This window comes from Heterodontus francisci, chromosome 42 (assembly GCF_036365525.1).
Source record: "Heterodontus francisci isolate sHetFra1 chromosome 42, sHetFra1.hap1, whole genome shotgun sequence".
NCBI lineage: Eukaryota > Metazoa > Chordata > Chondrichthyes > Heterodontiformes > Heterodontidae > Heterodontus > Heterodontus francisci.
The window spans coordinates 19,418,103-19,431,788 of NC_090412.1; the positions used below are offsets into that span (position 1 = coordinate 19,418,103).

At 43.8% G+C, this 13,686-nt stretch overlaps 1 protein-coding gene across 1 annotated transcript in view; it reads left to right on the plus strand.

The window, feature by feature from the left end:
- The first annotated feature begins 457 nt into the window (after positions 1-457).
- The window catches only part of LOC137355342 (growth/differentiation factor 10-like), a 72,899-nt gene continuing 59,670 nt past the window's right edge, over positions 458-13,686 (plus strand). The window contains exon 1 of the mRNA XM_068020334.1: positions 458-495. Coding sequence (XP_067876435.1) covers positions 468-495 — 28 coding nt within the window. The 5' untranslated portion in view covers positions 458-467. The remainder of the gene's footprint in view (positions 496-13,686) is intronic.

Here is a 13,686-nt window from a genome sequence, read left to right on the forward strand (position 1 = left end):
ATGAGTCCCTCAATCATATTCAGCACTGTTAAAGCATGCTGTGATTTCCAATATACTGCATTCAAGACTGACTTAAGAATAGTCTGCTTTGAACTACATCACTAGAGCAAGTTTCTCAAAATATGCCTCGATAAAAGGATAAAACAGCAAAGCTCTTTCTTCAGTGGGTGGACATCAATGTGCGGAAAATCCATACACTTGAAAAGAAAGGAAAGCTAATAAAACAGATTATGTTCAACAAACTGTCTCAAAGGTTGATAGAATCTAACTTGACTATAGCGATTAATCTTCAGACTCCATTTGAGGGGATGGGTGACACTGCCCTGTAATATAGTAACCAGGTTACTCCTGAATTAATTTATGAACTTGCTACACGACGCACTTCAGCCACCAGCCTATCCATGCTCAGAGTTCCCCAGGAGAGGTCACATTTTGCTGATGTAATCGCATAACTTTATTCACCCACGATGGCGAAAATTGCAGGCGTGACTTCAGGTTTGATTGTTTAATGAACGTTGTAGTGGGTCTCCAGCCTGTTTATTCTGTTACGTATTTATTGGGTGAAGGCCTGAGGCCTATGATGCCTGAAAGGAGAAAAGCTGAGATAAATCAAAAGGTATTGTTCAGGTGGTGATAAGTGTGGCTTTTAAAAGTTGTCGGAGGAAGTCAAGGCTTAGGGCAATAATGTGAATTGTTCTGAGACCCAGGAAGCATAATTTCTATTTTATGGTTTATTCAGTGAGACACCACTGAATACTTTTCACAACAGGTGTTGGCCTGTTGTGTATACATTTTCTGGAGTGAGATTTATTCCTTGTCAAGATGAAAAACATAACTGCTGGCAAATGAAATACTTTTTCCAATATTAGCTTGAGCATCTGGTGTCAGGTACAGTACAGATTAGATGCAAAAGGACCTTGCTTTGCCCCAACCTCAGGAGAACATAAAACCACTGAGTTATTCCTCCATTCCTCACATATCCTTGTGCCTTTTCTAAACAACTAGTCCTGAATGATGATCAGTTTTGTGGTGCACACTCGGTGATCGAGACCACCCAACAGTGCTTTACTCTAGGAATATTACAACCAGCAGAGAGAAGAGAATTCCATCCATTCGTCTGGGCTGGATCAAACCCAGCTCCCAGAAATGAGAGATTAGTGTTCAAACCAAGCACACCAGCCAGCACTACTCCCCTGCGCACCACCCTACCATCACACCCACCTCAACACTCTACCCTCCACTCACCCCCCTGCCGCAAGAGTTAGACTGTTGAACTGCTGTCAAACAGCAAAATTATCCAACTATACGTTTACATCAAGTGATTAGAAATGATACAGAGGGATCTGGGTGTCATGGTACATGAATCACAAAAGGTTGGTAAGCAGATACACCAAGTAAATAGGAAGACAATGGAATGTTGTTTATAGCAAGGGGAATGGAATATAAAAGTAGGGATGTTTTGCTAGAGTTGTATAGGGTATTGGTGAGACCACATTTGGAGGACTGTGTAGAGATCTTGTCTCCTTATTTAAGAAAGGATACAAATGCGTTAGAGGCAGTTCAGAGAAAGCTCATTCGACTGATACCAGGGATGGGGGATTATTTTATGAAGAAAAGTTGGACAGGTTAGGTCTGTATCCATTGGAGTTTAGAAGAATGAGAGGTGACAATATTGAAACATAAAAGATCCTGAGGGGTCTTGAAAGGGTGGCTGCTGAAAGGATGTTTCCCCTTGTGGGAGAGACTAGAAATAGGGGGCGCAGTTTAAAAATAAGGGGCCGTCCATTTAAGACAGAGATGAGGAGAATTTTTTTTTCTCTCAGAGGGTTGTGAGTCTTTGGAACTCTATTCCCCAGAGAGCGTTGGAGGCAGGGTCATTGAATATTTTTAAGGCAGAGTTAGATAAATTCTTGACTAACAAAGGGTATCGGGGGGTAGGCGGGAAAATGGAGTTGAGGTCACAATCAGATCGGCCATGATCTTATTAAATAGGGGAGCAGGCTCAAAGGGACCGAATGGCCTACTCCTGCTCCTAATTCGTATGTTCGTACGTTTGTATATCATTATAGCCATACAGAAAGTAATATTGTTCTCATTATAGCAGAAATGCTGTCACTACTTTCGCAGAATTATGTCACTTCCAGCAAGTTGGCTCAGCACCATTCCTCACAAAAGGATGGTGCTGAGTTCTCAAAGGTGATGATTTCACAAGAACTGAGTACAACACTGGATCGTTCTTATTTAGAGGATTGTGTATATTGGTGGACTGTTATGTGGATAGACTGGAGAAATTGGGATTGCTCTGAGGAAATTTGATATAAGTGTTCAAAATCAGAGGGTTCCAGACAATAGATAGAGAGAAATTGTTCCCATTGGTGGATGTGTCAAGAACCAGAGGGTGCAGATTTAAAATGCTTGGCAAAGTACCTATGACAACATGAGGAAAAACTTTTTTATCCAGCGAGTGGTTAGGATCTGGAATGCACTGCCTGAGTGCGTGGTGGAGGTAGATTCAATCGGGGCTTTCAAAAGGGAATTGGGTAAGCACCTGAAGAGAAAAGATGTGCAGGACCATGGGTAAAGGATGGGGGAGTGGGACTAGCTGAATTGCTCTTGCAGAGAGCTGGCACGGACACAATGGGCCAAGTGGCCTCCTTCTGTGCTGTAACCATTCTGTGATTCTTAGAGCAGAGAAGACAGGTGATTTGAGAGAGATGTTTAAAATTGTGAAGGGCTTGGATGGGGTAAATAAAGAGAAATTGTTTTCCATGGCGGAAGGGCACAGATTTAAGGTGATTGGCTGAAGTACCAACAGTGACATGAGGAAAATCATTTTATGCAACGATTGGTTAGGATTTGGAATGCACTGCCTGATAGGTTGGTGGAAACCGATTCAGTAGGGGCCTTCAAAAGAGAATTGGATAAATACTTGAAGGAGGAAAAATTGCAGGGATATGGGGAAAGAGCAGGGAAGTGGGATTAATTGGATAGCTCTTTGAAAGAGCCAGCACAGACTCGATGGGCTGAATGACCTCCCTCTGTGCTGTATGATTCTATTGGAAGGCCTGAAACATCGACTGTTTATTCCACAAATGCTGCCTGTCCACGTATTGACTATTTTCAGCTTCTGTTTTCATTTGCAGACCTGCACTGGAAATTCTTCATTTAGTGCACTACACACCAGTGCCTTGCAGGTCATTACAACGTCAGTTGAAAAGGTTTATCAATACTACAACCACACACCAAATTAAAATCATACCGTGGAATTCATATCCAATGGTATTTTACAACTGGCTGAGATCCTCTTCTGTGGTCCTTGTGTAAATTGTATAATTTGTGTCATAGACATCCCACAAGTACTTTCCATTCCTGCTAAGACAACCTGTTGTAAAAAGACCCCTTCTGCTTCACAAAAATATTGAATTATTAGGAACTTAAAGTCAAATATAAGCCAGAATTTTCTTTTGTACCATTTCTGAGATAGAAGGACATTTCAGCCTGTCGCTGTTTTTAGTTTACTCTTGTTTAGTAAACTAGAAAACACGGGAATTACCCAGAAGGCAGCTCTGAGAAATGTCCAATCTGGGCAGGAAAGCATTCATTTAGCAACAGTGAATGGAAATAGAAAACGGTTTGGGATTTTCAAATTCTCTTCTTGTAGCAGAGCTTGTCACGTGAAAGGAATTTGGATGAAAAGTTCTGTGATGTTTATTAGGGGTTTTTTTTCTCAAAGATATGTGGTAATAGTTAACTTCACGTCAACTAAAATTCAGCCCTGTAGGGGCTGAGTATGATTGCTGCAGTTTTTTAACTCCACTCCAACAGTAATTGATAGACCACAGTTGCACTTTCAGCCTGAAGCCAAGCTTCAGGGTTTACTAAAAAAGACCTCTGGCCTTTTGGCCTTGCATTTCAAAGTCCTCTCCTTACAATGATTCACAACACATGACAATGTGGCTCCTAAGAAGGAGTCAGGCTCTCTTTTTGGGGGAAGTTATGGGGATCTGACAACACCCTACTCTGTAGCCTTTCATTCACAAAGGGTGTTGTCTTAGGAAGGAGGATGCCTTTTTTTCTGGTTTAAGAAATGAAGGGTACAGACTGCAATGCAGGTTCAAGGGTCAACTGAGTACCCTGACCTACAGGGGAAAATGCATCTGAGGTGCCAGAAGTCAGTGACAGCAAGTCAATCGGTATACACTCGTTCAGTTTGGACCCATCTTTCAGCATCATCAATCAAGAGCTGTGACAATCCGGCAATATACTTCAGCTCTTTTTAACTTGCCCAGAGAGCTTACAAGAACTCTCCATTTTCTTGTTTCATGCAGGAATGTTATTGAGAACATTAATCTGTACACTTTTGTGCATTGCAATTCCGTCATCCTGGCAGGTACACACTGGGTAAGCACAAGGGAGACTCACCAGCTCCGAATAACTGTCCAATGGTCACTGGAGTTGGTTCGTTTTGCAAACAATGAAAGCCAGAATAAATGGTAAACTGATAGTTGATCAAATTAAATATTTTATTTATCCATTGCACCTCATTGGGAATATCAAAGCATGTCAGTAAGCCAGCAGTACGTCACCAACATTCCTTGTTTGTACCTATTTAAGAGCTTGTAGGTTGTTTTTCCTTGTAAAACTTTGGTTTGTTTGCATGGACTAAGAAAATTAGCAGAGGGTAATACAGGCTGTAAATGTTAAAAAAAAATCAGCAATTCTTAGTAATAAATATGCAAAGACAAAGGGGTTGTAAGGTTCTTCGCTGAGCTGAGGAACATTGTCCAGTGATATAACCACAAAAGGCGGTCACACACAGAGAGCAATAATTCAAATTGCCAGCAGTACATAGACACGCAGCTAGTGGGAAACTAATTATGATTGACGGATAACCAGAGATCAAAAGCTGTGTTCCTCTGGGTGCCAAACTGGTCACAGTCCCAAAGAGTTAACAGAAACCCTATACAAGCATTCTCAAAAGTTTCATTTACTGTCAAACACAGGAATCTTACATCAGCACTATTGTCAATATGTGTTTTGGCAAATTGTCCAGTACAGTGGAGCTTAAAGCCTGCTTGTGATCGGGATAAAGATAGATTTTCATGTGCCTGTGTGTGGTGTGTGGTATGTAAGGGGCTGGGGGGGGGGAGTATTTCACTAACTTAAGAGAGTTGAGAAATATTATCAAAATACCAAACCTTGCGTGTTGAATTTAATTGAAACGTCGTATTGGATCGTCACATCTCCAGCATCAAAACTTTTTTTTATATAAACGAGTATATTTTAAATAGAACATAGAAAAATACAGCACAGAACAGGCCCTTCGGCCCACGATGTTGTGCCGATCCTTTGTCCTCTGTCAAGGACAATTTAATCTATACCCCATCAAATAATTACAAAAAAGATATTTTGTAGATTTATATATGATTGTGTGTATTATATATATGTTCTAAAGGTATGAATATTCTGTTAGTGTTATATAAGTAAAATATTTTATTTAATGCTCAAATTAAGAGAGACTACACAAACTAGGGTTATATTTCCTGGAATTTCGAAGGATGATTTGATTGAAGTTTTCTAGGTCTTAAGGGGAAGCAATTGGGTAGATAGAGAGAAACTATTTCTGTTGGTTGGGGAGTCTAGGACTAAAATTAGTGCTAGACTTTTCAGCAGTGAAATTAGGAAACACTTCTACACGCAAAATGTAGTAGAGGATTGGAACTCTCTTCAAATGGTAATTGATGCTAGATCAATTGTAAATTTTAAATCTGATATTGATAAATTTTCATCGATCAGAGGTATTAAGAAATATGGGGCAAAGGCAGGTATATGGAGTTAGGTCACAGATCGGCCATGATCTCATTGAATGGCAGAACAGGCTCGAGGGGATAAATGGCCTCCTCATCTTCCGATATTCCTTTATATGTGTATTTTCCTACAGCAATAACTTTTCTCTCATGTGAGATATGGCTGAAACTTATAAGGATGTCTTTCCCATTCATTTTCATTGGGACTAGAGCAAGAAATTCATGACTCCTTCATCATCTATAGCATTACCATTGCTGAATCCCCCACTATCAACATCCTGGGGATTAACATTGACCAGAAACTGAACTGGACCAGCCACATAAATACTGTGCCTACAAAAGCAGGTCAGAGGCTGGGAATTCTGCGGTGAGTAACTCACCTCCTGGCTCCCCAATGCCAGTCCACCATCTACAAGGCACAAGTCAGGAGTGTGATGGAATACTCTCCATTTGCCTGGATGGTGCAGCTCCAATAATGCTCCAGAAGCTCGACATCATCCAGGACAAAGCAGCCCGCTTGATTGGCACCCCATCCACCACCTTAAACATTCACACCCTTCACCACCGACGCACAATGGCAGCAGTGTGTACCATCTACAAGATGCACTGCAGAAACTCACCAAGTCTCCTTCGACGGCACCTTCCAAACCCTCAACCTCTACCATCTGGAAGGACAAGGGCAGCAGATGCATGGGAACATCATCATCTGCAAGTTTTCCTCCAAGCCACACACCATCCTGACTTGGAACTGTATCGCCGTTCCTTCACTGTTGCTGGGTCAAAATCCTGGAACTCCCTTCCAAATAGCACTGTTGGTATACCTATACCCCAAGGACTGCAGCGGTTCAAGAAGGCAGCTCACCACCACCTTCTCAAGGGCAGTTAGGGATGGGCAATAAATGCTGGCCTGGCCAGTGACAACCACATGCCATGAATGAATTTTTAAAAATCTATTTCTTTGTCTGAAAGATAGATGACAAATTTCCCCCATTGGCACTGATGGTAAATGTACTATCAAATGAAAGCTGAGCTATACAGTAGCCCAGATTCAGCAGAACAATACAGGGGCTTAAAAGGTTTAATTAGGACAGGTTGTATAAACATGGGCTTGAGTACAGAAGCTTGAGGGATGATCTCGCCAAGGTGTTTAAAATGACAGAAGGATTTGAAAAGGTAGATAGTGGGAAACTATTTCTTTTGCTGGAGGAATCCAGAACAAGGGGAATGAACATTAAAATTAGAGCAAGCAAATTCAGGGGTGATGTCAGGAAGCACTTCTTCACACAAAGATAGTGGAATTCTGGAACACTCTGCCCCAAAGTGCTGCGGATGCTGGGTCAATTGAAACTTTCAAGACTCAGATCGATAGATTTGTACAAAAACAAAATACTGCGGTTGCTGGAAATCTGAAGTACAATCAGAAAATTCTGGAAATTCTCCGCAGATATGGCAGCATCGATGGAGAGGGAAACAGATGTAACATTTCAGGCCAATGACTTTTCATCAGAAGAATCCAGTTCTGGTGAAGGATCATCGACCAGAAACATTAAATCTGTTTCTTTCTCCACAGATGCTGCCAGACCCATTGATAGATTTTTGTTAGGTGAAGATATCAAAGGATATGGAGCGAAGGCAGATAAATGGGGTTAGGGTACAGATCAGACATGATCTAACTGAATGGTGGCTTAGGCTTGAGGGGTTGAATGTCTTCTTCATGTTTCTATATAGACAAGGGAAGTCCTAGGTTCAGTTCCCAGTTTAAATCAAGTTAGCTTATCTGAGACAGACCAGCAATGGGAAGCACTACAACTGGCCTCAGAATTCCTGAGCTGGGAGGAATCAGCCAGGAGTCCTGCTCCTGATTGCTGTTTGGTGGATAGGGTGCATGTATGGGTGTCAGATGAGGGCAGGTGAATTGTGATGCACCTCATAGTCAAATTGCTCAGCATTCATTGTCCAAGCTCATGTAGGAAAAATGCTTTTGTGCATGGCACAGAAAGGACAGTTGGGCCAAAAGAAATGTCCTCCCCTACTCTGGCAAACATGTTGGCGTTGGGAATGGAAGAAGCAGGGGACAAACTAAAAGATAGACAACAACAAACATGGCTGCATGTGGGTGTGATGTAAAGAACACATTCGCCTTTGCTAAAGCACATGAACACCTGCTGCCTGTGGTATTAACTTTACAACCAGCACCTCATTCCATGTTGCATAGAATTTACAGCACAGAAACCAGCCATTCAACCCAAATGGTCTGTGCCCCTGGTTATGCTCCACACGAGCCTCCTTCCACCTTACGTTATCTAATCTTATCAACATATTCTTCTATTCTTTTCCCTTCATGTACTTGCCTATCTTCCCCTTAAATCCATCTATGCTATTCACCATGTGGCAGTAAGTTCCACATTCTAACCCCTCTCTGGGTAAAGAAGTTTCCCCTGAATTCTTTATTGGATTTATTAGTGACTATCTTATATTTATGGCCCCTATTTTTGGAATCCCTCACAAGCAGAAGCATTTTCTCTACTTCTACCCTATCAAGCCCCATCATAATTTTAAAGACCTCGATTCAGTCACCCCTCAGCCTTCTCTTTTCTAGAGAAAAGAGCCCAAGCTTGTTCACTAGTTCTCCCAGCTGTAACCTCTCAATTCTGGTCTCATTCTTGTAAATCCTTTTTGACTGGCCTGATATTGGGTTGTAACCTTATAGTAAACTTGATAACTCAAGTCAATTCTATTACAGTTAAGCATTGCTTAGAATCTGTGCACTACATCATATATAAATATACGTACACAACCTCCCCTCCGAAACACAGGGCTGAAATCGGAAATCGATGACATGGTGCATTTAAAAACAGCCTCTAACTGTTCGCAAATACTGATAGTTAGGAATCCCCCAGATGTATTAACAGCATAAATCAAATGACAGACAGTCAGTTATTATAATGACCCTCGATTGCGCTTTTGATGCACTAACAGAAAATCCACTAGATCGGCTCTTGTCCATACGATGTCCGAGATACATTTGACAAGCAAAGGCTGACTTCCATTGGCAATGCACTTTCCTATCAGTGGAAAGCTCACCTGGAACCCAAGAGGCCAGTAAGTAGATCTCAGAGCATGGTTTGAGCCTAGTCCGCAACACTGCAAAGAAATGTAGCTGTTTGCTTCCCACTCATTCTGATGCTCAAGTGCTGGTAGCAAATGCAGTGTAACAACAGCATAATGGCGACTTCCGCATTCCATTTGCATGAATGGGGTTGAGGCCGGGTGTGGAAATCCTTCAATCTCTGAACTAGAGCAACAAGATCACCGTCGCTGTCTATTTGAATCAGTGCCATGATGCAACTCCCCATCTTATATGTGCACAAAGTGCTACAGAGTCTTCCAGTCTAAACATTTTTCAGCGGAACCTAGAAGCACCACTTTAGGACGAGCTGTTAAACAGTTCTTTGTTCTAACAGATTGAAAGTAAAGCACTCTTAAAGACCCACCGGCCGTCCATGTCTCCGCTTTAAAGACGTTTGCAAACGCGATATGAAGTCCTGTGACATTGACCACAAGTCGTGGGAGCCAGTTGCCAGCAATCGTCAGAGCTGGCGGACAGCTATAAAGGCGGGGCTGAAGAGAGGCGAGTCGAAGAGACTCAGCAGTTGGCAGGAAAAGAGACAGAAGTGTAAAGGGAGAGCCAACTGTGTAACAGCCCCGACAGCCAACTTCACCTGCAGCGCCTGTGGAAGAGTCAGTCACTCTAGAATTGGCCTTTATAACCACTCGGGGCACGGCTCCACAAACCACTGACCACCTCTAGGTGCTCACCCATTGTCTCTCGAGACAAGGAGGCCAAAAAGGAAAGGAAAGGACTCTTAAAGGGTATGGTAGTATAGTGGTTATGTTACTGGATTTGTACCAAGACAGCATGGAGTGGGCTTCGCCATCAGAAACTCCTTGCTCAGCATGATAGAGCCTCCCTCAAATGGCTCGGAACGCATACTGTCCATCCGACTGCTCACCACCTCTGGCCCAGTACACCTAGTCAGCATCTATGCTCCAACACTCTGCTCCCCACCTGAAGCTAAAGATCAGTTCTACGAGGAACTCCATAACATCATTAGCAGCAACCCCAACACTGAACACCTATTCCTGCTGAGGGACTTTAATGCCAGGGTTGGGGCCGACCATGACTCATGGCCCTCCTGCCTTGGGCGCTATGGCGTTGGAAGGATGAATGAGAATGGGCAGAGACTGCCTGAGTTGTGTACCTATCATAACCTCTGCATCACCAACTCGTTCTTTCACACTAAACCCTGTCACCAGGTTTCATGGAGGCACCCAAGATCACGTCGTTGGCACCAGCTAGACCTCATTGTCACAAGGCGAGCTGCCTTAAACAGTGTTCAAATCACACGCAGCTTCCACAGTGCGGACTGCGACACTGACCACTCCCTGGTGTGCAGCAAGGTTAGACTAAGACCAAAGAAGTTGCATCATTCCAAGCAGAAGGGCCACCCGCGCATCAACACGAGCAGAATTTCTCACCCACAGCTGTTACAAAAATTTCTAAATTCCCTTGTGTCAGCCCTTCAAAACACTCCCACAGGGGATGCAGAGACCAAGTGGGCCCACATCAGAGACGCCATCTATGACTCAGCTTTGACCACCTACGGCAAAAGTGCGAGGAGAAATGCAGACTGGTTTCAACCTCATAATGAAGAGCTGGAACCTGTCATAGCCCAAAGCGCATTGCACTGTTGAACTACAAGAAAGCCCCCAGCGAGTTAACATCCGCAGCACTTAAAGCAGCCAGACGCACTGCACAAAGAACAGCCAGGCGCTGCGCAAACGACTACTGGCAACACCTATGCAGTCATATTAGCTGGCCTCAGACACCAGAAACATCAGAGGAATGTATGATGGCATTAAGAGAGCTCTTGGGCCAACCATCAAGAAGATCGCCCCCCTCAAATCTAAATCAGGGGACATAATCACTGACCAACGCAAACAAATGGACCGCTGTGTTGAGCACTACCTAGAACTGTACTCCAGGGAGAATGTTGTCACTGAGACTGCCCTCAATGCAGCCCAGCCTCTACCAGTCATGGATGAGCTGGACATACAGCCAACCAAATCGGAACTCAGTGATGCCATTGATTCTCTAGCCAGCGGAAAAGGCCCTGGGAAGGACAGCATTACCCTTGAAATAATCAAGAGTGCCAAGCCTGCTATACTCTCAGCACTACATGAACTGCTATGCCTGTGCTGGGATGAGGGAGCAGTACCTCAGGACATGCGCGATGCCAATATCATCACCCTCTATAAAAACAGAGGTGACCGAGGTGACTGCAACAACTACCATGGAATCTCCCTGCTCAGCATAGTGGGGAACGTCTTTGCTCGAGTCGCTCTAAACAGGCTCCAGAAGCTGTCCGAGCATGTCTACCCTGAGGCACAGTGTGGCTTTCGTGCAGAGAGATCAACCATTGACATGCTGTTCTCCCTTCGTCAGATACAGGAGAAATGCCGTGAACAACAGATGCCCCTCTACATTGCTTTCATTGATCTCACCAAAGCCTTTGACCTCGTCAGCAGACGTGGTCTCTTCAGACTACTAGAAAAGATTGGATGTCCACCAAAGCTACTAAGTATCATCATCTCATTCCATGACAATATGAAAGGCACAATTCAACATGGTGGCTCCTCATCAGAGCCCTTTCCTATCCTGAGTGGCGTGAAACAGGGCTGTGTTCTCGCACCCACACTTTTTGGGATTTTCTTCTCCCTACTGCTTTCACATGCGTTCAAGTCCTCGGAAGAAGGAATTTTCCTCCACATAAGATCAGGGGGCAGGTTGTTCAACCTTGCCCGTCTAAGAGCGAAGTCCAAAGTACGGAACGTCCTCATCAGGGAACTCCTCTTTGCCGATGATGCTGCTTTAACATCTCACACTGAAGAGTGCCTGCAGAGTCTCATCGACAGGTTTGCGGCTGCCTGCAATGAATTTGGCCTAACCATCAGCCTCAAGAAAACGAACATCATGGGGCAGGACATCAGAAATGCTCCACCATCAATATTGGCGACCACGCTCTGGAAGTGGTTCAAGAGTTCACCTACCTAGGCTCAACTATCACCAGTAACCTGTCTCTAGATGCAGAAATCAACAAGCGCATGGGAAAGGCTTCCACTGCTATGTCCAGACTGGCCAAGAGAGTGTGGGGAAATGGCGAACTGACACGGAACACAAAAGTCCGAGTGTATCAAGCCTGTGTCCTCAGTACCTTGCTCTATGGCAGCGAGGCCTGGACAACGTATGCCAGCCAAGAGCGACGTCTCAATTCATTCCATCTTCGCTGCCTCCGGAGAATACTTGGCATCAGGTGGCAGGACCGTATCTCCAACACAGAAGTCCTCGAGGCGGCCAACATCCCCAGCTTATACACACTACTGAGTTAGCGGCGCTTGAGATGGTTTGGCCATGTGAGCCGCATGGAAGATGGCAGGATCCCCAAAGACACATTGTACAGCGAGCTCGCCACTGGTATCAGACCCACCGGCCATCCATGTCTCCGCTTTAAAGACGTCTGCAAACACGACATGAAGTCCTGTGACATTGATCACAAGTCGTGGGAGTCAGTTGCCAGTGTTCGCCAGAGCTGGCGGACAGCCATAAAGGCGGGGCTAAAGTGTGGCGAGTCGAAGAGACTTAGCAGTTGGCAGGAAAAAAGACAGAGACGCAAGGGAAGAGCCAACTGTGTAACAGCCCCGCCAATCAAATTTTTCTGCAGCACCTGTGGAAGAGCCTGTCACACTAGAATTGGCCTTTATAGCCACTCCAGGTGCTGCTCCACACACGACTGACCACCTCCAGGCGCTTACCCATTGTCTCTCGAGATAAGGAGGCCAAAGAAGACCCTGGAAACATGGACAAATTATTCCAGAGATATGAGTTCAATTTAAGTTCAGTTAATTCAATAAATATGGATCAAAAAGCTAGGATCAGTAATGGTGAGCACGAAACTACCGGATTGTTATAAAAACCCATCTGGTTCACTAATGTCCTTGAGGGAAGGAAATCTGCCATCCTGACCCGGTCTGGCCTACATGTGACTTCAGACCCACAGCAATGTGACTGACTCTTAACTGCTGTCTGAAATGGCCCAGCAAGCCACTCGGTTGTACAGGGATAGGTAATAAATACTGGCCTCACCGGCAACATTCAAGTCCCATGAATAAATTAAAAAGAAAACTCTGGGGCTTTATTGAGGAACCTCCGCTGATGGGGCACGTAACTCGTACAAATACTTTAATGGCAAACTTCCCCAACAAGCAGCAAATTTTCTTTAATGGCTCTGTGACGGTATATTACTGTTTTTTTCACCAACACAGACATCCATCCGTAAAGTGATTTTTTTTTTAAATTACATATATTTTACCATTTTGGAACTTTGTTCTGTCGGTGATCTCACTGAATTAAAAAGCAAGTGGTCGCTGAGTAAAATTTGGCACATCCCAAAGCTGTATAGAAGAAAAGAACATTTCATAATTTCAGTAAATGATTCTACATTGTAACGCTTCCTCAAGGAATATCACAAGAAATATAGGCTCTCCCTATTTTAACAGAAAGATTGCACCTTAATTTCCTCAGCCAAGGTAAATGATATGCTTGGCTCAGAAAACTCTCCGTTACCTGCCATAAATATACTGCATTAATTTTCCAGTATTACTTTCTTATGTATAAAGAAAGATTCCTTGTGGGATCTTGCTGTGTGCAAAATGGCCGCCATGTTTTCTACATTGCAACAGTCACAATCCTTCAAAATGTATTTAATTGGCTGTAAAATGCTTTCAGATGTCTTGAGGTTATGAAAGGCGCTATAGAAAT